General features: G+C 36.9%; 1 protein-coding gene across 1 annotated transcript in view; it reads left to right on the top strand.

Annotated features, from left to right (window-relative positions):
* LOC148275596 (uncharacterized) overlaps window positions 1-20452 on the top strand; it is an 86854-nt gene extending 66402 nt beyond the window's left edge. The window contains exons 7-9 of the mRNA XM_088235478.1: window positions 17243-17414; window positions 17747-17883; window positions 20215-20452. Coding sequence (XP_088091604.1) covers window positions 17243-17414; window positions 17747-17883; window positions 20215-20336 — 431 coding nt within the window. The 3' untranslated portion in view covers window positions 20337-20452. The remainder of the gene's footprint in view (window positions 1-17242; window positions 17415-17746; window positions 17884-20214) is intronic.
* The last annotated feature ends 4753 nt before the right edge of the window (window positions 20453-25205 follow it).

Genomic DNA, 25205 nt, shown 5'->3' with positions numbered 1-25205 from the left:
GTTGCTGCAGTAAAAATGCCTTCTAATTTTGCCCCAAGCACAGTGACTTTTATGTGCGCAGTGACGTACTCGTACATAAATAAGCAGTGAATTTCTGTAAAAAAACAGTTTATTTCACAAGTGTAATCGATCGTTAAGTGAAGTTAATATGATCTTTATTATCTATCATAAAACAACAAAACAATTCAAAATGTCTATCATAAACGAAATCTATTGGTTGAATTTAGTACAATTGGTACATTGTTTTGCTTTGATTGGATGAATCAAGTGCTAGCAGTAAAGCTAAGACTCAAACCATAGATACATATTTAATTTTGTTTCTGTCGTTTAACGCTAGATGGTTGTTCAAGGTACATAAAAACTAGATTAATACAACTGAACATAAACTGTATAAATTGTATATCTGCATATTATTACAATAAAAATGAACTGCTGTATCTGCACCCGAGACTAAGGTTTTAAAAATGTGCTAGACCCTACAAATACCTACACCCAAAATGCGCTGGACCGACCACTAAAAAATTACCAAAATATCCCGAGCACATTGGAAGTGTGGCAACAGCAAGAAAAAAGATTTACAATCTGGTAAAGGTGTTTTTCCTCGTTCCCTTTCAGCACCAGAGTATAGTGATGAGTGATAAAAAAATGCCAATGGTCGCTTACTGGGAAGATTGACGGCGCGCGCGAACAGAGAGAAATTAGTCGGAAGCTCACGAGAGAAAATAATAGAAAGAGAAGATAGTACTTGTCATCTATATTAATTGAATTAAAAACATTATCCGATTTACAAAAAGAAATACAAGAATAAAGAACTACCAGGGAGTTTATTTCTTCACAATTGTGAAGATCTTCTTTAAAAATGTGAGGAAAACGCTAAAATTATAAAAGATTAAAAAAATAAAAATAGTAGCGTTGCGCTCTAATATCGTTAATAAGAATCTGGAAATAAATAAACTTAGACACAGAGTAAATGAATTGGAGCACCCGGATAGAAAACTAAATATATACATCATCGGAATACAATTTTCCGAAAGCAATTCTAATTTGCCGAAAATCGTCGAAAAAATCTGCAAGTATAAGCAGATACAAACTGCTAATCAAATAGTAAACATCAAGAAAGTCCAACCAAAACATAAATCCAAGAGAAACAGTGTCGCACTGGTATTATGAATGTTCACAAGAAGTAAATACCCCTACACATGATGCGGGAGGTACACTTGATGTAATAATTCGACGAAAATGTGATCAAAAGATCACAGTTCATGTTACAGACATCGGACTTTCAGAACATAGATTAGTGCACTGTAAAATTAACATACAAAAACCAACAGCAATTTACAAAACACTCACATCAAGGCCATGGAGAAAATTAAATTTAGAAGATTTTAACTTTGAACTTTTGACATTGTTGGTCGGTCCGAATATTGACCGTCGCTCAAACGCGTTGATCGATTGGTTAGGTTGTATAATGAGGTACTATCTAACCTGATAGACAAACATGCACCATTTACTTCGAAAACTATTCGAAAAAGGAAATCTGATGCACGGTTTGACGAAAATTGTCGACGCAAAAAAAAGAATTAAGACGTCTTGAACGTAAATACAGAAATACACTGTCAACTTCAGACCGATCAATATGGTTAGAAATGCAAGCCTCTTACAGGACATTTATAAAAGGAAAAAAATCAAGTTTCTGGTGCAAGAAAATCACTGAACAGAGAAAGTCTCCAAAACAACTCTGGCGAAGCCTTCAATCTGATCGTGGTGACTGGCGATGCGTGAGCTGGTTCTCGGCAGTAGGTATATAAAATTTTGCAAATGTCACATGAATAAACATAAATTCCTCGAGACTATCTAATTTTAATTGTTTTAGCGCAGCCGTTGTGGAAGAAAAAGTGTCAATAAAATTTTCTAAACTTAATATTGAGGAATTATTGACCGCGGGTATATTTAAAATCTGGTCAAAATAAGTAGCGGCAAGAACATGTTGGTCGTTGTACTTATTAACCAATGAATTCCAAAGAACTTCATAATTTTGCGAGCTTGGCATGATTCCTTGACAAATACCTTTTGCCTTTCCAATTAATTTTCCGTACAAATATTGTATTTTTTCCCCATCTGTTAGATTATTATTTTCGTGAATCATTGTTCTAAAATTTTCATAAAAGATCGGCCAATTACCGGGTTCACCGTCAAACGCACATAACTCTAAACGCGGGAGTAAAATATTATTTTTATGAGGAGCGTCCTCGATTGCGTTATTTTTCTCAGCTTGTTTTTGCGATAAACTTAATTTTTGAAACGTATATTTTATTTCTGCATATAATTCTTCAAATGATAAAACTACATTATAGTTATGTTCTGGCCCATCAGAGTTTGACGTTATTAATTCGTTTTGCTCTTCTACAGCAGATAAAAAAGCAGTTCTTATCAAGTCGATGGTCGAAGCGTTAGCTAAGAATTTTTTAATGCCATCATGATCTACATTATTCATGGAATCATATATATTTTGCGCGCGTGTAAAATATACTTCGAGTTTTTTCTGAAGACGATCCATTCGTCGCTGAAATAATCTATCGTCCCTTTCCTTATTCATTTTGAAATTAATATATAATGCGATTTACAAAAAGAAATAATAAATGCGTTTTTACCTACTAACCGAAAAATGCGGGTAATAAATAAATTTAGAACATGCGGCCGAACGGACCAAAAATGGCGATGCGTGAGCTGGTTCTCGGCAGTAGGTATATAAAATTTTGCAAATGTCACAGCGCAAATGGATGCAAGGAAATGGAGTGAATGGACTGACCTTTTTAGTTGATTTTCTTGTTTTCTCCAAACTTAGCTGAGGCGGCGATAAGGCGGAGCGAGCGGCGAAACTTTCAACCGAACTGCACTTCGATCGCGGTCAAATCGGACACTGACCCCAGGTGGCAAAATCATCAACTCAATAGTTATTAGAACTATAAAGGTGCAAAAGGGACAGGATTCAAGTGGGCGAGAGAAAAGGAGACAGGCATAGGAATTTATTTACGCTGTGACACATTTTCAATCGGCCTAACCATGCCCCCCAGCTTGACAGAACGCAGTCCTTTCAAAAAAAACAACAACAAAAAAAACTGTATGTTTATATACGCGATAAGGAAAAAAAAAAAAACAAACTATAAATTACATATAAACATATTATGGAATATCTTTTCCATTTTTAGATTAACACCTGATTAGGCAGGTGATAGAGCGTTTGAGCGACGAAAGGACGCATTCAAATAATCCTAACTATGTTGTAATGACAACAAGCTAAATTAACATAAAGAGCGAAAACTAACTAAATTTTTTAATTAATTATAAGTAAGTGGACTGTATTTTTAATGTTTTATTGATTAGGCAAAGGGCAAACCTTTACGACAGGACGCCTATATATGCCTGTTTTTGTTCGGACATTTACTACTCTAACTACACCGTCACTTCCGGGAAAAATGTCTTCGATTATCCCAAGCGGCCAAATGAATGGTGGACTATTATCTGATTTAAGTAGAACTACAGTGCCTTTCCGAATGGAATCTGTGTCTGTGTTCCATTTTTGACGCGCTTGAAGAGTATTAAGATACTCTATTTTCCATCTTTTCCAAAACGATTGAACTAAATGATCGACATATCGTTTACGATGTAAGAGATTTATTTCCTTAGGGAAAGTGTTTTCAGCGGGTAATGACTTGAGAGGAGTCAGCGTAAGAAAGTGCGCTGGGGTTAAAGCCAAAGGTTCCGAAGGATCGGAACTTAAACAAGAAAGCGGTCTTGAATTTAAAATTGATTCAATTTGCGCAAGTACTGTCGACATTTCTTCAAATGTAAGTAGTTGTTTTCCGACCACCCTATTGAGATGGAGTTTGACACATCGGACGTTACTCTCCCAAATTCCTCCAAAGTGAGGGGCGGACGGTGGATTGAATTTCCAATCTATCTGATTTTCTCGTAATTCTGTCGCGAATTTATTATTAAAGTCCCGAGACTCCAGTAGAGTGTAGACAGAATCGAGATGAGACTTTGCTCCTATGAAATTGGTTCCACAGTCAGAATACATAACCTTTACTGGTCCACGTCGCGATAAAAATCGTTTGAATGCGTTTATAAACGATTCCGTGCTTAGATCGGAGGCTAGTTCAATATGAACTGCCTTAGTGATTAGACATACAAACAAGCATAAGTATGATTTTACACTGCGTACACCTCTTTTCCTCCAAGGTACGATACTTAAAGGACCGGCGTAGTCTACCCCGCAATGGGAAAAGGCTTTGGCCTCATTTACTCGACAGGCGGGTAAATCTGCCATTAGCGGAAATTGCGATTTTGGATTTGACTTAAAACAAATATTACATAATTGCACACGTTTGCGTACTATGTTACGCGCTGATAAAATCCAATAATTTTGTCGTAAAAGCGATATGAGTAATTGCGGGCCTGTGTGTAGGTATTTACGATGATAATAATCAATCAGAAGATCGACAATGTGACCTCGACTAGGTAAAATAATCGGATGCCGGCTATCGTAGGGCAAGTCTGATTTTCCCAGCCTACCACCTACTCTTATCAATCCATTCGTATCGATAAAAGCATTTAATTTGCGGAAAGCGGGCGACCATTTTCTACTTCCTGGTGCCTTTTTGATTTCGTCCGAGAAATGCAAATATTGAAAATCTTTGATAATAGCAGTTTCCGCGAATTGCATATGAGATATTTCAAATTCGGCAGGTAATTTTTTAATAAAGCGAAATATATAAATTACGATTCTAAGTAATTTAGGCCATGAAGAAATGCGCGAAGCTAGCGAACATAATAATGTTTGTTTAGGTAGATTAGCGGAAAACGTCATCACTTTAGTTTTCATTTCGGGCGGATTTTCAACTGTACTTGGATCGAACTTATTTACCGACCATTCTTCTACCGGTAAGCGTGCAAAGCTAGGACCTTTGAACCAAAGCGGATGGTCAATTAATTGAGCAGGAGTCAGGCCCCGAGATAAACAATCTGCGGGATTGTCTTTTCCAGATATATGGTAAAACTTACATGGAGCTATATTATCTTGGATTATAGTAACCCGATTTGCAATAAATGTCTGCCAACGAGACGGATGCGAGTGGACCCAGGACAGAGCTACGGTACTGTCGGAAAACGCATAAACATGATTAATTTTGCAGCGGGGTGCGTATGTATCGATAACTACACGCATTAATTTTGACAAAATTAAAATTCCAGATAACTCCAGCCTCGCTAACGATATATTACGACATGGAGCAACTCTAGATTTTGCGCAAACTAAACTTATTCGGATCTGATTGTCTGAGGGGTTGTAAGCGTGAATGTAAACTACAGCACCGTATGCCTTTTCACTGGCGTCTGCGAATCCTACAACGGAGATAATAGAGTCCTGTGTAACGCCTACATGTCGTGACAATTGAATATTTTGAAGGAGCGGAAGTTCAGATTCAAAGTTTTCCCATATGGAAATTATATTTTCAGGAGGACTATCATCCCAGTCAACTTTGTTTTCCCAAAGGTATTTCATAATTAATTTAGACATAAGAGTCACCGGCGCAACAAAACCCATCAAATCCCAAAAACGAGCGATCGTGGATAAAATATTTCTTTTTGTGCATTTACGAGTTTTGTTGTTGACGCTGAAGGTGAAAACATCACTAGCGGGTAGCCATTGTAACCCCAGAATTTTACAATAGTCTTCTGAGCTGAATTCCACCGTTTCAGAAATGCGATAAGCCTGGGGTATGCTTTTCATCACTTGTGGCGAATTACTGGAGAATTTCACCAATTCGAAACCCCCAAAAAGAAATAACCTAATCAGTTGGTTTGAGAGTTCGATAGCCTCGCTCTCATTTAGACAGCTCGTAGCTAAGTCGTCCATATACAAATCTCTCTCCGCGACTTGGGCTGCGAGAGGAGCGCGTTCCCGCTCATCTCGAGCCAGCTGACGAATCGTGCGCATGGCGAGATATGGACTGCACCTTAGACCAAACGGGACGCGTGTCATTTCGTATAATTGAAGCGGTGCATTTACATCGAAGCGATATAATATTCTCTGGTAACATCGATGTTTTTTGTCGACTAATATTTGCGAATACATTTTACGGATGTCCGCGCTCAAAGCTATCGGAAACAAACGAAAGTGTAAAATGATTTGAAATAAATCATTCTGTAAATTTTTTCCGGTATGCAAAATATCATTTAATGATTTTCCGGACGTGGTACACATGCTAGCGTCCATTACAGCGCGAACCTTCGTCGTTGTTTTATCTTCGCGTACCACTGCGTGATGTGGTGCTACATATTGAATACTAGAGCGCGTTTTCAAATTTAGCTCTATAGGTGTTAAATAATCTTCCCTTAAATATTCTTCGAAGATTTTATCGTATTCCATTTTTATAGATGGATTAGATAAAAGCTTGCGTTCTAAAGAATAGAATCTCCTTTCGGCTAACTTGAGCGAATCGCCAAGGAGACTCGATTCGGATTTAAAGGGTAATACAACTGTGTACCGACCGGTTTCGTCGCGGGTAGTTGTATTCTTATAAATTTGTTCGCATTCCAATTCGTCAATTGTTTGCGTGGACGCGTTAGGAACATCTTCTACTTCGAAAAATCGATTCATGCGATTTTCGAATGATTCAGTTACCGTAAAATATGCGCGATTCTTATCTATTGCGGTGTGTATGGGAGCCTGTCCCATAATCAAAAAGCCGAATAAAGTTTTTAAAGCTACCGGTTCACCTAAAGCGCGCGAAATGGTTTTATTGCATAAAACCCGTGTAAATAAATCTGCACCGATAATCAAGTCGATTTTTGCAGGTTTGTCAAAATATTCATCTGCGAGGCGAATATTTTTTAAGTACTCGAAATCTGCGATATTTACGTTAGTATAAGGTATCTCTTCTGTTATTTGTTTGACAACAATAGGCGAAATTTTAAATTTCACCGATTCGTCTATTCGAGACTGAATAATCAGCGAAGTAATGCCTTCAATAGGATTGACTACGTCACCAATACCGGAAACGAATTTGTTTTGTGAAGTACTTACTTTTAGTTTTAGTAACTCACAACAACCTGTGGTTATTATGTCTCTCTGCGAAGCGCTATCGAATAAAGCCCTAATCGTGTGTTTTTTCCCGAACGCGTCAATGACGTCACAACATGCGGTTCCTAATAACACGGTTGATTCATTCATGCCTCGAGAGCCTACGGCACACAGTGCGACCGCTCTTGATGCATTTGAGTTATTGTCCGGCGATGTTCCGGCATTTTCACTAATTTGCGTATTGTTAAAACTATTTCGCGATACCACACAGTTCGAATCCGCGGAAGAGTTAGCGTTATTTGTGTCAAAATGCAGACTTGTATGATGAGCGCGAGAGCAAATCTTGCACCTGCTCATTGATTTACAGTTCAAAATGACGTGCATCTGACTTAAACAATTAATACATAATTTCTTGAGTTTTACAAAGTTATAGCGTTCACGCGCCGTTATGGCGGTGAATTTTGCACACTGATATAAATGAATATGATTCATATCACCGCACATTAAACATTTATTATTAATAGGTATATTATTAACAAATGTTTTCACAATATTTTTGTTATTGTACTGTGGGTTTGGTTTTGATTGCGAATTATTATTGCTGCGTTTAAATTGCGATTCACCTGACGTACTTGCGTACTTACGGGTATTTGCATTAACTATTAAGGACGTACCTACACTTGTCTGCGCCCGTTGCATAATGCGACATTGATCGCGAATAAATTCTATGAATTCTGACGAACTAGGTGCTATTTCGTTTCTAATCGATAATTCGAAAGATTTAACCGTGTCCATACTTAATTTCTTGCAAGCTATATGAATAAACATAAATTCCTCGAGACTATCTAATTTTAATTGTTTTAGCGCAGCCGTTGTGGAAGAAAAAGTGTCAATAAAATTTTCTAAACTTAATATTGAGGAATTATTGACCGCGGGTATATTTAAAATCTGGTCAAAATAAGTAGCGGCAAGAACATGTTGGTCGTTGTACTTATTAACCAATGAATTCCAAAGAACTTCATAATTTTGCGAGCTTGGCATGATTCCTTGACAAATACCTTTTGCCTTTCCAATTAATTTTCCGTACAAATATTGTATTTTTTCCCCATCTGTTAGATTATTATTTTCGTGAATCATTGTTCTAAAATTTTCATAAAAGATCGGCCAATTACCGGGTTCACCGTCAAACGCACATAACTCTAAACGCGGGAGTAAAATATTATTTTTATGAGGAGCGTCCTCGATTGCGTTATTTTTCTCAGCTTGTTTTTGCGATAAACTTAATTTTTGAAACGTATATTTTATTTCTGCATATAATTCTTCAAATGATAAAACTACATTATAGTTATGTTCTGGCCCATCAGAGTTTGACGTTATTAATTCGTTTTGCTCTTCTACAGCAGATAAAAAAGCAGTTCTTATCAAGTCGATGGTCGAAGCGTTAGCTAAGAATTTTTTAATGCCATCATGATCTACATTATTCATGGAATCATATATATTTTGCGCGCGTGTAAAATATACTTCGAGTTTTTTCTGAAGACGATCCATTCGTCGCTGAAATAATCTATCGTCCCTTTCCTTATTCATTTTGAAATTAATATATAATGCGATTTACAAAAAGAAATAATAAATGCGTTTTTACCTACTAACCGAAAAATGCGGGTAATAAATAAATTTAGAACATGCGGCCGAACGGACCAAAAATGGCGATGCGTGAGCTGGTTCTCGGCAGTAGGTATATAAAATTTTGCAAATGTCACAGCGCAAATGGATGCAAGGAAATGGAGTGAATGGACTGACCTTTTTAGTTGATTTTCTTGTTTTCTCCAAACTTAGCTGAGGCGGCGATAAGGCGGAGCGAGCGGCGAAACTTTCAACCGAACTGCACTTCGATCGCGGTCAAATCGGACACTGACCCCAGGTGGCAAAATCATCAACTCAATAGTTATTAGAACTATAAAGGTGCAAAAGGGACAGGATTCAAGTGGGCGAGAGAAAAGGAGACAGGCATAGGAATTTATTTACGCTGTGACACATTTTCAATCGGCCTAACCAGTGACTGTATAACAGAGACACCGAATACAGGCGCTACTGCTACTGATTTTGCCAACTTTTTTACAAATAAGGTCGAAAAAATTAGACTGGCATCTAGTTCAGGGAAAAAACCGTTTTTTTCAACTGACGCCTCCCAAAAATTAAGTAAATTTGAACCAACATCTATAAATGAGGTAAAAAGGATTTTTGCGGCATTACCCAACAAACAATGTATACTAGATCCGATTCCAACATGGCTTTTGAAAAAATGCATTAACGCATTAGCTCCATTTTTAACAGACTTATTCAATACTTCTATGGAGCACAGCATTGTTCCAAAAGCCACAAAGAAAGCGAATGTAACTCCACTTTTAAAAGGTTCACAATTAGATGTGGAAGATCTTTCCAATTTTCGCCCTATTTCAAATCTTCCCATCGTATCAAAAATATTAGAAAAAATAGTTTCTCATAGGCTCGTTAATTATATCGAGCAGAATTCATTATTTTCGGTAAGGCAATCGGCATACCGAAGTTTTCATTCTACGGAGACAGGAGTGATAAGAGTGCTGTCTGACATTAAAACGGCGGTAGACTCTGGTAATCTGGCGTTGTTGGCTCTTTTGGACATGAGTGCTGCATTTGATACTGTAGACCATAACATTTTGCTTGAACGTCTGGAAAAAACTTATGGTATCCGTGATCAGGCACATATGTGGTTCAGTTCATATCTTAATGAAAGAAAATATGCAGTTGTGTTCCAGGGTAATAGCTCACCCAACTTTAAGGTGTCTACTGGAGTACCCCAAGGATCAGTACTCGAACTACTCTTCTATCTCCTGTACACCAAAGATATAGAGAATATTATCAAAGAATGTGGATTGTGGTCTCACTGCTATGCAGATGATACGTAGATTTATTTTTATTGTAAACCGAGCGAGAGCAATGTGCTTGTTGATTTGATTAAAGGATGCATTGAGAAAATAAGAAACTGGATGGCTGAAAATAGACTAACACTTAATCCACCTAAAACGGAACAGCTATGGATTGCTTCAGCCAGACGACAGAATTTGATCCAGGATACGGCACTACCCGATGTAGGGAGTACCGCTTTACCCACCGTTAAACTACTGGGAGTCATCCTTAATTCTGACTTTTCTCTTGACGCTCAAATTAGTAGAACGATAATTTCATGCTTTTACCAGCTGAGACAGATTAAATGCAGACGCAAAAATTTGCCAGTTGATGCCGACCGTCAATTAATAAATGCGTTTGTAGTGTCTAGAGTCGATTATTGTAATGGTATCTACGCAGGTCTACCAATGAATAAAATGACTCGCCTACAGGCAGTACTAAATGCCGCAGCGAGACTTATTTTTGGAATCTACTTCAGGAATTACAGTGGCTACTATTCCCACAGAGGGTGGAATACAAACTGTTGGCTTATGTATAAGTCACTGCACAACTCTGCTCCGGAATATCTAAGGGAACTCTGCATTCCAGATGAACTAGCTGAAAGACGTCTTACGCTTAGATCAGCTACATCTACGTCGAAAGTAAAAGTTATTATACCTCTACGCGAACAGCGCACTAAATTTGGCGAACGTGCATTTGTGGTCGCAGGCCCTACGGCATGGAATGCTTTCCCAGCAGAAATCCGAAACTGTGAGAGTGAAGTAATATTTCGGAAGAAACTTAAAACCCACTTGTTCTCTTAATCATTTGAATAAATTCTTAGCATGTAGTGGAAAAGTAATATGAAAAAGTACATTATTTTTCTTAAATTAAAAATTAAATTTATATCTTTATATTATCACTTTGTAAAGCGCCCTTGAGGTATTATATTACGAAAATGGCGCTATATAAGTTATCCATAAAAATAATAATAATTATTATTATTTAAAAAATAATGAAATTCATGAAATTTTCCTGAAATCAAATAAAATAATAACTAACGCCATACTTGGAGGTGGTGCAGGAAAACATTTGCTAACAAATAACTATCTAAACAAAAAAACATATATTGTGGAAGACAAAAAAAGTAGCTTTAACAGAACATTTTGATTAAATATGGATAAAAGATGGAACATATTGGTTAAAAAGAAAACAGAAGATACAAGAGTTTATTACATAAATTGCGAAAGCGATATCACCAATCTGGTATCAACATAGTATACTATTCAATGATACACTTTTATTTGGTATATTTGTCGTGCATTTGGGGATTTGCCACAAAAAAGTGTTCATCAGAAATACAAGTAATACAAAATAGAGCTATAAAAAACATATACGGTATACCAATAGAAGCGCATGTCAAAGACATTCACAAACTTACTGACATTCTCCCATTTTTGGTCATACCGTAAAATAAAGACTCTCTCACTAATATTGGCTATACCTTCAATCGTGACGTCCACCAGTAAAATATTTACGTACCTGGATCACGCACGACAAAGTATGGTCTAAGGTCTCTGCTGGACGTTGCTTGTAGTAAGTACAACAGGTTACCGGAGTCCTATAGAATAGGGTGAAATTTAATTTTAAGTTCTCCCTTTTCCTCGGATATTTCTTTCTTACTATATTATGTAAATGTTTTTTAAATTTTTTTATGATTTGTTTTAATTTCTCTGTATTATGTACTTATGTTGCTATCTTATTTCAGTTTTATGTATATGTTATTACTTGTTACTATTTAACTATATTATTACCATACCTTTATGTTAATATTTTATCTGTCCCAAAACGAGTTTGTTGTAACTCCTGGAAGTACAAAAAAGTTTTTGTATGATTTAATAAAAAATTGAAAAAAAAAAGATTTTATTATTTGTCTTTTTCTATATTATTTCACAAGTTAATGGTAAAAAAAAACAAACATAAATTATGTTGTCGCATCACACAGATTACACTGGCAACGTTTTCCACAGAGGGTCGAATAAAACTCCGCTGGCTTATGTATAAGTCACTGCACAACTCTGCTCCGGAATATCTAAGGGAACTATGCATTCCAGATGAACTAGCTGACAGGCGTCTCATGCTTAGATTAGCTACAGCTACGGCGAGAGGAAAAGTTATTATACATCTACGAAAACAGCGCACTAAATTTAGTGAACGCGCATTTGCGGCCGCAGGCCCTATGGCATGGAATGCTCTCCCAGCAGAGGTGCGAGGCTGTGAAAGTGAGTTATGTTTCGGAAAAAACTTAAGCCCACTTGTTCTCTAAATCATTTGAATAAATCCGTAGCATGTGACAACAAAATAAATTATTTTAATTAAATTACAAATTTAAAAGAATCACTATGTAAAGCGCCCTTGAGGTATTTTATTACGAAAATGGCACTATATAAGTTATCCATAATAATAATAATAATAGTAATACAGTGATATTATTGACTGTTGCGAAATTGTCATTGATAATAATAAAGAATTTTTTGATATATTCAATAAAAAAAAAAACAGCTATAATACTTTGCCAAAACATGGACAAGCATGGACAAAAATTTTGACGACTTTACAATTTTGTTGCATGACTTAAACACAAATTTTGATGTTATCATTTGGACTGAGTGTTGAATAGGCTGTTTTTACCAAAATAAAAAATTTGCAAAGATACAATACCCTTCATACCACAATGATTTAAATCAAAATGACGGAATAGTGACATGTCAAAGAAACTCTTTCAGATTCAATCACTGAATTAAAAATAAATGAGACCAATTGTGTTCAAATATCCATTAATTCTGAAACAATCATCTTCATTATGTACAAACCACCGTGCTACGCAAACAAAACCCCTTTTTTACAATCACTTGAAAAGTTACTAGAGGAAAACAAACATTTTCGGCAAGCCGTATTTGCTGGTGAAATAAATATTAATTTAAAATGTGACCGATCTGATTCCTTAAAACACTTAAACCTTCTCATGCATTATGGTTTCATAAAACTTATAAATTCATTAACAAGAACAATAGTTGAAGGAACACATATATTGATGATATTTTTGCCAAGACTAAAAATTCTACGGCTTCTGCAGAACTTTGCACATCAATTACAAATTAAATACTACAGCGGCTGGTATTAAAATCGTTGAAAAACAAAAAAGGGAGCAACAATATTATTAAACTTCTTCTTCGCAGTCTCAATCCTGGGGATTGATTTGCAGCAAAGTCCCGCATCTCGTCCTTCATTGGTCTCTATTTTCTGCAGCCCTCTTCAGCTCGACATTTGAGGCGCAGTTTAAATCTTCGCACACTTGCTCCAAATATTCCCGTCGGAGGCGCCCTCTATAATTTGTCCCCTCAGCCATTCCTTCTATGATGTCGCGCAAGAAACCCTCATGGCGCATAATGTGGCCGATCCATCGGGCTCGCCTCTCTGAGATGGTTTTGATTAGGTGCCTACCTTCTTCGATTCTGTTGAGAACCTCGTCATTAGTGATGTGGTCTCTACAGCGAATTCCTAATATTTTTCTGTAGCACAACATCTCGAAGGCCTCTAGTCTTTTTTTATCTCTTTCGGCTTACCGAAAGATTAAAGGTGCCTTAGCACCGTGTCTCACAACCGTACATCAATATGCTCCATACATATGTCTTGGCAAATTTCTGGCGGAGTTTTAGATTGATATTATTTGACTCAAAAATCGTTGATTTTTTGTTAAACGCAAGCCTTGCTTAAACTACTACCATTAATTACGACGAATTATACCTTGGTCTTAATAATGAAATAAGACTAAAATATTTAACGAGAGAGATGTAAACATAGTTATTTATTTCAGGCCATGACTTTGCGCGATTTGTTTACTATTGTTACCACTAATATGTATTTCATTAATTTTTATTTCATTGTTACGTAATTGTGCTTTTTTTCAATACTCTGTTTTACCTCTTATGTAAATAGTAAAAAAAAAAACCGTAAATACTTAGAATTACATGCCCCTACAATTTTTTAAGAAAAAAACACATGTTCATATCAAACCTTGGATTACAACTGGTATAGTTAAATGCATACATAAGAGAAACTAGATACACATGCAAAATACGAAACACATACGAAAAAGCATAAAATAATTTAAGAAGGATTAAATCGTGGCTGGATTTAAATTTACTTACGCTTAATGCCAAAGCTTAGTGCTTAAAGCCAAATACCAAATCAGGCCAACCAGTAAATCCTCTGTCGAAAATATAAAGTAACATTTTTATTTTATATTTTCGACACTTGACACTTGTGCAATATTTACACACATGTCCACCCTCATTCCAATATAACACCCACTCACCCACCCTCTCACTAACTCACTTACCCTCACACAAACACACTAGTATGTTATGTACGTGTATTTAATGTATTTCTGTGGATATCTGTCATTGGTTTTATTTTATGTATATTTTATTTGTTATATTTTTGTTACATGTATTACTGTTTATATCAGCAATAATAAAAAAAAAAAAAAAATAACATACCGATTCATACGTGCAAAATAAAAAAGAACATTAAATTCAAATGTGAATCAGTGGGACATGCTGAAAAAATTCGGTATCTGGGTATTACGATTGACCAAAACCTCAGATAGGAAACATATGTTGACATTTTAACTGGTTAGATAAAAAAACTTATATACTGCTTCAAAATATTAAGGAATGTTTCGAGCTTGCAACTTTATCAATTTCATCAATTTCATTCAATTCATCAATTGCAAATATATATTTTGCACTGTGCACATGATTGGATACGGTATAGTAGGCTGGGGTGGAGCCGCTTTATCTAAACTAGATCTATTAATTAAAGTTCAAAAAGCTATTCCACTAATCATTTTCAAAAAACCAATTCAGTCTTATTCAGAACCACTATTTAGGAAATCAAAAGTTTGGAATGTGAGACAGTTATTTATAATGACTGGTAAAATATGTCCACAATAAAAAACCCCAACTAGTTAAAATACACTCCAAAAGAACCAGAGCCATAACTAAAGGTAGTCTTGGGGTTCCTCAAATATAGACAATTTTTTCCCAAAGACACGATGCTATAATAAGCTACTTCAAAAAAATACTCATTCTTCCAAACTTTTTTACAATAGTATATCTATTTACTATATAAAAGGCAATGTTTGTATGTGTGTTTTGGATCATCTGAATAACTACTGTACCGATTTATGGACGGTTTTCAGCGAAATATAGAAAAACATGAACATACTTATAGCTCTTAAAATCTTTAATGTATTAACTAGAAAAAAGTTAGAAGCGTAAATGTTTTTTTCACCGTTTCCTAGAGCTAAATTTGCCGAGAATGCATATACCAAAAAAAAAATGGGAAGATCTTATTTTTTTGTGCATAAAAAAAAATTTTTGTACGTTTACGAACAACATTTGTTTTTATAAAACCCAATCAGATTATTTTCTGAAATCCCTTATAATTCATATCCATTTATTTATTTTTACAGGATTTTTGGTAATAATAAAAAATATTGACTGAAATTCAATATATTTTTGAAAATAGCATACCTTAGTAAAGTACACTCCTGTTAGTATGAAGAGCAGAGTTTGACATTTGCAAAAATATTATATATATGAGAATTAATGATTGAAAGTTTTGAATTCAACCATAAACAAGTAACTAGGTACCTACTTGAATTCAATATTTGAAAATGATTTGAAGTTCTGGAATTCAATCATAAACAACTACCTAGGTACCAGGGCGTGCGGTGGGGTTGTAAATTAGACAAACAATTAATATATAAGCAATTAGTACATAATAATCTACATTGGCGGCCTCCGTGGTGTAGTGGTCAAGACGCTTGACTCACGTACGGAAGGTTCCGGGTTCGATTCCCGATGAGAACACAAAAATTTAAATGTGATTTTTCTCAAGCCTGGGTGTTCTGTGATGTAATTCATTACTGTAATTTTGCCTCCTGGCCTGTTGTGGTGCAAAAAAAAAATCATTCAAGAAATTAAAGACAAACTAAATATTATAAACATATGATTATAAATAATCAATATTTTACATATCTAGTAATAAGTTGTAATAACAAATCAACATCACCTTTGTGAGAACCCTGACATTTCATGATCAAATCGAAACAGTTTGTAGTAGTTCGTTGAAGATGTGAGGATTCGTCTTGCGTACTGCCAGGGTTTTTGGTAGTACGCGAGTACTGAGAATTCTTTATAACTCTTTCGATTATTGCACGGTATTATTGACAACCCTGAAATTATGCAGAGCATTAGCTTTTATGTTCCGGATAATTACCTTAGACAGCGTCAGCATAGATATTCGTCACATTCCAATAAACAGGACCAACCTGCCGTTCATAAATGGCGTTCTATCCTCTCTGCTTATCTTTACGGGTAAACGGCGTCATGGTTTGGTGTAGTTGTTAAACAAACAGATTATGTAAATACAACATGGGATAAATGTAAGTAGTTTTTTTTAGTGGTATTTTGAAATCTATTGAATGTAGTCATAATTCTCAATAAAAGTTGTCGAGATCCGAAGTCCTCAGGAATAAAGAAAAAGCGCTTTTTCTGATCACGACTCCAGGAATCGTGCAGATACACAAAGTAACCTCTCGCCGTAAGTTACGCGTAGAGAGTACAGAAAATAGAGACTACAGAAAATAGAGACTACGAGTATTTGAGTGTGATGGGTATTTTTCAATAAAACTTTTATCGATGGGCGTAATTCCAAATTTTATTAAGAATTTAGTATGTACTCGTATGGGCATCCCAAAAATCTGCTTTGATGTTTTGGAGATGTATTTCACTTAAACACTTTCACGTAAAAAGCACTTTGTTTTACAAGTAGAGTTATCGGTTCGATAGATTTCCGTTAGCAAAAAACTCACCAGGAGAGTATTTTAAAATATTCTCTACTATCATCGTATCATTCCGTGTTCAGGTAAAGTTCCGAACTCGATTCCTGGTATGCCAAAGCAAAAACCTTAGGATTTTGGTATTTTGCACACAGAACTATAATTCTTCATCGATCCGGGAACGAAACTGTACAGATATAACTGATCAAAAGTGTACTAAATTTTAGTATATAAACGTAACATACCTTATACATATAGATAGATAGATTTTATAGAAAATAGAGTTGCAAAACGGTGTGTGTAATGTAATGGTGCGGTTGCAGCGCCCTCGGTAGAGCTGGTGGACGCAGCGGGAGCAGTAGAGAGAGACAAGTATTACGAGAGGAATTCTACTCTGGCCTTAGGCTGCAGGGTGCGTCACATGTCGTCACCCGCCGTGACGTGGCATCACCTCGATAGGGTTCTCAATGATGACACGCAGCGCGGTGGAGTCAGGTACCATTTTCACTTCCATCCATAATCCAACTCAATTATCACATGTACATAATTATAACAGGAAAATGTAGTTTTCTTCGAAAGGTAAACACACGTATTTATTTTAAAAGTAAGTAAATAATATAAACATTGTACATTGTAAGGAAAGTTATTCTCCAACTTTCGTATAGCTCAAAAACGACTTTTAAGAAACTTTGACACTCAAAAATATATTAAATTCAAGAATATTATTATTAATAAGTAGCAAGATGCACTTTTGGTTAAAATAATTTTAATTCATAAAAATGCATAATCCCGTTTTGAATGATTGCTGTACATATTATATTGTCTAGCGTAAAGACGGAGGAGTCTCCCGGGGGGGCTGACAGTACACTGCTGGTGGCGCGCCTAGTGGCAGCCGATAGTGGGCGCTACTCCTGCTCCATACCGGGAGGGCTGCAGGCTTCCGTCACAGTGCATGTCCTTAACGGTTGGTATTGTTGTATGTTGTATCGCGCTACAGAATACACCCGGAGGATGGCAGACGACAACACGCTGCCGGTAGTGCACATGGCAGCAGCCGACAGTGGGTGCTACTTCTGGACCATGCCAGAACGGCTCCGAGTTTCCGCATGTCCTTAATAGTTGCTATTGTTTTGTGTCAGGACGCGACAGGTCCCGCTGTGAAAATATCCAATATGTGAGAATTATTTTTTAAAAACTATAATACATGCTAGTATTTTTATATGTGAGAATTATTTTTTAAAAACTATAATACATGGTAGTATTTTTAGTTAGAGTGTTTCTACTATAATATTTCTCCCGTTAAAGATAAAACCAGCATAAAATAAGCATAAAATTTCTGAAGAATTTTTTCTCGTTTAACAAGTTTCTAGTAAATATTCTATCAATATTCAGAGACGGATGATAAATCTATTTAAATGCTAAATCACGCAAATTAAAAGCTCCGTCGTTGATTCTCGGGAGTACTTGATATACTAGAAGGTGGATTACTTTGTTAGAAAACTAAAACTGTCCCTTAACACAGAATTCAAAACAGATGAAATAATAATTTTCAGAATAATTTTCATCCCGCTACGTAATATTGCTAAACACAAGTCATGGTAAAAAATAAATTGTTTTGCAGAAATATAAAAATGAATTCATAAAATTAAATTATTTGTATTATTCAATTCTTTTTAATAAAAACGTTTGCCGAATTCAACGGAAATGAAAGTTGTAAAGAAAACAAAACAGTATTCATTTTATTGCTTAATTATTATTTTGTGTTCCTCGTGTCCGGGAAAACGAATGATACGTTTCTGTATGAGAAATGGAACAGAACATTGTATAAATTTTTCTGACTCGATGGCTTCTCTCAGGTAAAAATCCTAAAAAGAGAACCGAGTGGAGATAAGGTCACGTCGAAGTGCAGAGGTTAGCGCATTCGTCCACCATGCTTGGAGTTCCGGGCTCGATTCCTGGTGAGGTCAAGACAAAATATAAATTTGAAAGGTAGTTTCACACTGTAATATTTTATTGTTCATGAACTTGCACCCGGAGGGCGGAAATGAAGATTGATCACCTCATTTTTACGAAATACCTCGCATTTTGTGTACCAATGTAGTGCCCGATGCACTATCGGGCGCAAATGGGGGTTTGATGACGATGAATAATTTATTTTGCGTAAAATTATTTTTAAATAAATACTAGTTTCAGAGTACGACTGTTCCTTAGTCTAATAACGGAATTTTGGCATTTACGTAGCTTAAGACCCGTTATTGGCCGGTTGACCACTCGGGTCACTGGTAACACTCTGTAACATTCACCATTCTACCTTTATTTTGAACATTCTCGATGCAAAATAGCCAGATAAACATACTAATGTAGGATTCGCCGGCTAACCGATGCCTACGTTATCTGATCTACTATCTTCTTAAGAACAATGCAGCGGGTGTATACAGATAGCACAAATGACAGCATTTTCTGACTGTTAATAATAAATAATAAAAAACACCCAAATTACTGATTACCTAGTACAAATATCAAATTGCCGACAATCAGGGCAATAGAATTCCGTTCAGAAGAAGAGAGAATAAGGAAATGTCAGTTTTTTTTCAAAATTTTTAAAGTAATAAATGTCTATAAAAACCTTTCCAAATTTTTTTTTTTGATTTTTATTAGAAGCCTAAAAAATACAATTTAAATTTGTAATTTTGAATTCCCGCAAAACGGTATTTCCACTGGCCACGCCCCCGATACGTCACGATTCATGTTTATTTGTTCCTGGCCATTGAAATTTGTTTAGAATATTATCACAAATCTTGACGTCACAACACGCATTTTTCTAGCAAAGCATTTCTATTAAATTTCTTTTACATTTTTATGTATGAAAACATTTCTCCACAATATCGATATTGATCTTTAAAATACAATTAATTATTCTTAATCCATTTCATATATTTTTATCGGTATTCGTAGTATGTGTAGTATATTTCCTCATTACGAGAATTATAAAAGCCGCGAAGCCCTCGCTACGAGCATTTACTCAGTTAAACGCTCAGTTGACTCAGTTACTCACTTCAGTTGTTGTACGGAATCTGTAATGGAGCGCGGGAGGAATAATGTTCAACATGTAATAAATACATATTGAAGCCACGTCGTTTTCATTCTGCCATCTCCGACTGGGGTGGGAGCTCCCTCCATTTACTGACAAAAACTAACACTAATAACAACCACAAACGTATATGTAATTATACGAGAATATTACCAACACTGCAGATTTAATTTTAAAAATGATGATGGTGTTATTTGATTTCAGAGAGTCTGGCAGAGCTTCACCAGGGCTCCCCCGCGGGCCCCCGTGGCGTTAGTCTGGACGCGGCTACCCTACTGGGGCTCGCGATTTTGCTCCCGCGGGCGCTTCGCCCCCTCGCGTGGTGATATCAGTGTTGCGTTTCATTATTGGATTATATGTAATGAGGTGTTTATTAAAAAATGATATGTTAAGAGACTTTGTAACCCTAAACATATAAACAGTATTAAATGTGATGAATTTTTTTCGTGTTTTTCATTAAGTAATTTTGTGTGATGGACTTGTCTTGTGTGATTAAATAAAAAAAAGTAAAAATGATTGCTTTCGAATATATATTTTAATAATAAGATTATTTTTATGCAGTGTAAAATAAAAATATCTTCATGTGTTTCTGATTGATCTTTTCAGAAAAGACTAGAAATATTAGATAAAAAATAGGCATAAACATCAAATGTTTTATAACTAGCTGATTTCCCCCCCCCCCCTCCTCCGATTGCTTCTTGAGATATTTCATTAAACAGGATATTCGTTTGTGGTTGATAACAGTGACCGAGAAAACCTTCGCACCGTTAAAACTTACTTTGTCCCCATTTAGATATTTTTAAGAAAAAAAAAATTGACTTAAAACTTTTTAAAACACTGTAAAATGAATCGTATTTCTCAGCTGTGTTCATGTTCCTTAAATTATGTATATATTTTCCTTGTTATTTTTCTTTTTTATCCCCATGTTTTAATAAGTTTTTTTAGTTTTTGTGTATCTAACTAACTCGTTGTATTAAATAAAAAAGAAATAAATTATATTATTTTCTATCTTTACTGTGTTACATGTTCTCTCATTATATTTGTGAAAAACATTAACTGGGTGTATGAACTATTTTTTATATTTTATATTTTTATAAAACAACTGTTGGTTTCCCAAAATAAATAAATAAAACTTTAAAACGCAAGCAGCTATAATAGTTTTGAATATAGCATTTTAATCACAAAATAACGGTCTTGTGTGACTGTGATATATCTCTCTTATTTTTTAAAATGATGAAATCGTATTTTTTGTCGTATTGAAATGGACATTTTCACACTGGATTTGGAAAGAAAAATTTGTATTGGGATACATGTTATAGTAGGATTTTAAAATAAAATAAAAAATATCCTTGCTACGCGAAGAATGAATGTGACACAAATACATCAATACATCCAATACATCAATCTGTTTGAAAGAGAGTACGAAGGTAGAACTCATAACAAGAAAAGCAGAGACGCTGATTTGTGGCCGCTGTTTGTAAGAAACAGATTCAGTTGGTTATTGACAGCGATGGGGGACGCTCGCATTTAAGATGACCGTATTTATGATTTTTAATTTATTTTGCTATTTTTATTAGAAAATTCCGTTGGGCCTAAATTCCATAATTTATAAAAAGGTGTTTTTCCATAATAAATAAAAAGTTTATTTTTATAAATTATGGAAAAACAGTAAGTTAACCACGTGTTTTCAGTTTTTTTTTTAAAAGTCTGAACTTTAGAATATTTCCATATTTTGCTTGTGGTTACACGATGTTACATCACCGCGCGCAAAGGAATGCCTTGAACACAGTCTTTTAAGAGAGGCTAGTTTAGGTTACGTTAAGTTAGGTAAGATTAGGTTTTTTTTCATGTATTTTTTTTTATATGGGAGTTGATTTATTATTTACCTTGCTTATAATATACAAGGTTTGTAAAAGTGAATTTTTCTGGAATTAAATTTCTTGAAATTAATCTAAACTGTTGGGATCAGGAGGAATATACTAATGTGGACCAATCAAAAACTTCTCAGCATTTGCTCATGTGGAGAGGAAACCACTTAAAACTCTTCAGGAGAAGCCGGCCTGTTAGCAGCAGTCAACAGGCCTTCCGTTCCACTACATGAGTGTTTGGTATTTTTTTCCCTACTGAAACGTGTCCCTTTGCCCAGGACGTCGGTCGTAGGTGCCCCATGCACCAGCTCCGGGTCCCTCGGGGTGCTCGTTCGCCGCAGGCCAGTCAGGATATTAGAGCCGTACTCTTGGGATTAGTCCCAGGTTTTATAGCGTGGGTGCGCGCGTCACCGGCTCCTCGTCAGGACAGTACTTACAGGGTAGCTCAAATAACAAGAAGGTAATTTAAATTAGAAGAAGAAGAACACGGGAATGACACCGAACAGGAGCGAGGTACCGACATGATTAGGTAGAAGTCATTGCGAGTGACAAAGGAGACAAGATACATAAATAGATAATTACGGTTCGGTTAAGCATAAAAGAGATAAATTACTCTGTATAAAGTTTCTGAATATTATTCTACATTTAGTATGATTTCTCTACAAAAGTATCGTGTTTACTTTATCGACTCTGTCTTACTAGTGTCACACCAGAGATAACATGATATGTGAACTTTATGATTTAACAAACCCATTTAAAAGAATTCTATTATGGATGACACGGAATTGATCTAGAAGTTATTTAACCCACTAAGTATGAAGTTCGAGTATTCCTTCGAGAGGATATCGCTGTTAAAGGTAAAGGCGAGGAACAAATGTGGTTAGAGTTCTTGCTGTTAAATACTAGCGAAAACACGGCGGCGAGAGACCAGGACCGGTCTGTCGAGACAGCAAGCAAGGCGACCGTGCACCGTGCGGGCAGAGGGATGCCTGCGGGAATGAAATGTTTTAGAACGTTTACGCGCGGGAAGATGGCGTTATTTACCGTGTGACACCGCGCGATTCAAAATAGTGTGAAAAAAAGGAGTTCGGAGTGTATTTATGTCAGCATTTATGTCATCCTTGTTGTGCAGTTTGTCTTTTAGATCTACCATTGCTAAAGACAATTCGTTGATGATTTTTCCTAAACCCTTCAAGCTGTCAACCACATTCTCCTTAATTTCCCTTTTAAGGTTTCTAGGAGAATTCAACTGGTCTGTGGCCATTTTAATGAATTCCTTTGCTATTTTAAGATCGCTAGCATTTACTACATTAGAATGTTGTTCCTTACCAGTTAGCACAGAAATACTGGTTCCTCTCTCAGGTACAAGAAAAACGGGAGAAGCATCTCTCAATGAGGGGGTTCATTTAACAGAGAGAGATTTGTATCAGTTTTCGGATTTGTTTGCCATGTTTATATCTTCTCAAAATATTCTCCAAATGAAACTTCAAAGCAATTCGATGCAAGAATTTAACAACCTACTTAACTTTCAGCTTCAACAGATATTTCCTGAAGTTTGAGGTTTTCCGGATTTTTCAAGATTTTTCCTGGGTTCTCCGAAAAAATATATGTTTGAGATTTTCCTGGGTTTTCGAAAAACTATTTCTGTTTGAGGTTTTCCGAATTTTCCGAGATTTTTCCTGGTGTGAGTCCGGCACTACTCAGGCTATCTGAGAGTGTCCATAATGGATTTCCCCCGCATCAAAATAAAAAAAAGCTGATGAGAGCAAAGGTCAGCAAATGTCTAGACTGGACTAGTCGGGTCAGGAGGGCAAAGTTCAGCAAAGGTCAAACCAGGTCAGAAAAGGTCAGGTCAGGTCAGGTCGGGTCTGGTTAGGTCGGCAAAGGTCCCCCTGCGCCTGTCACCTTTTCGTGGTAGGGGGGCTCTTTGTCGCTTCGGCGACTACTAAGAACAGGCACATGCTGTATGAAAATGTCCATATTACCATCAGCAGTTACGGTGCAGGGTGTCGGACGCCCAGTACCGGTGGTCGGGAGTGAGCAAGCGGGCTCCCGGGCATCGTCAACCTGCGACCGCAGTGTGGAGGGGGTGGCCGACCTGGCCCCCACCGCATCTTCTGCTACAGGAAGTTTTTCTAGATTAAAGGAGTTGCTCTCGCGACATCGCGCTGAGCTTGAGAAGCTCCAGATCTTTGTTAAAGGGAGATCAAATGTCCATCTCCCCTTAAAAGAGGAAATCGCCTTCCTAGGCACTTCCCTTCAGATGCTGTCAGACGAGTATGAGGACTTAGAGAAGGGTGATGGGGTTGTAACAACTGTAACAACGAACTTTGTCCCCACTTGTCCCCAAATGATGACGGCCTCAGTTGCTGTGGTCCGGGGTGAGAGGAAAAAGAAAGGCAAGGAGAATCACAAGTTTATCGACCCAAAGCCTATTCCTCCTCCAAAGACTGAGACCAACTCTCTTTCTCTCCCTTCTACGTCGGCCGGTGCAGCAAAGTTGGCCCCGACTACAAACGGGGAGTGGAAAAAAGTGGGGAGACATGGGAAAAGGAGAGGAAGAGTGAAAGAAGGAAGAAAACGAGAACTTGCGGGCAGCGGGAAACCTAAAAATAGCGATGCGATCATCGTCAAGGCGACTGACGCAGCTTCTTATGCGGACATCTGCAAGAAATTGGGTAAGCACCCAAAGATGTCCGCCCCCGATGCACCGCAGGTGAAAACCACGAGACGCACAAGAACCGGGGATCTCCTGCTGGAGGTTCTGAAGAACGGTGACGGTCTCGTGAAAGTCATTAAGGAGATTGTTGGTGAGTCCGCGACCGTGCGACGCGCGGTTTCTACCACCACGGTCGTCATCAGGGACTTGGACGAAGGAGTTGAAATTGTGGACGTGCTGGATGCCCTCATCAAGCAAGTGGAGGTTGACAGGGCGGAACACGTCAAGATCCTGAGCTTGCGACTGGCATACGGGGGCACCCAGGTATGCTGGTGCAAACTCCCGAGCAGCAGGCTCACCACGGAGCTCCTTAAAAGAGGCAAACTAAAAATTGGGCTTGCCGTGTGCCGCCTCCGGGAGCGGATGAGCCTGACCCGTTGCTTTTGGTGTCTGGGATATGGGCATCTGGCGGCAGTATGCCGGCTTCCTGACAGATCTAATCTGTGCCGGAATTGTTCCCAGCCGGAACATAAGGCTGCAGACTGCCGGAGCAGCCCACTATGCCCTCTTTGCATTACCTATGGTGAAGAGAACGCCAAACATCGGAGCGGTAGCTCTCAGTGCCGGGCACACCAGGAGGCGCTCGCGATTGCAAGAAGGAAAAACAA

Source organism: Micrasema longulum, unplaced genomic scaffold (assembly GCF_059751315.1).
Source record: "Micrasema longulum isolate JH-2025_06_02 unplaced genomic scaffold, ASM5975131v1 h1tg001379l, whole genome shotgun sequence".
Lineage (NCBI taxonomy): Eukaryota > Metazoa > Arthropoda > Insecta > Trichoptera > Brachycentridae > Micrasema > Micrasema longulum.
The sequence above is the reverse complement of the archived record's forward strand: the minus strand, read 5'-3'. Positions and strand labels throughout refer to the sequence as shown.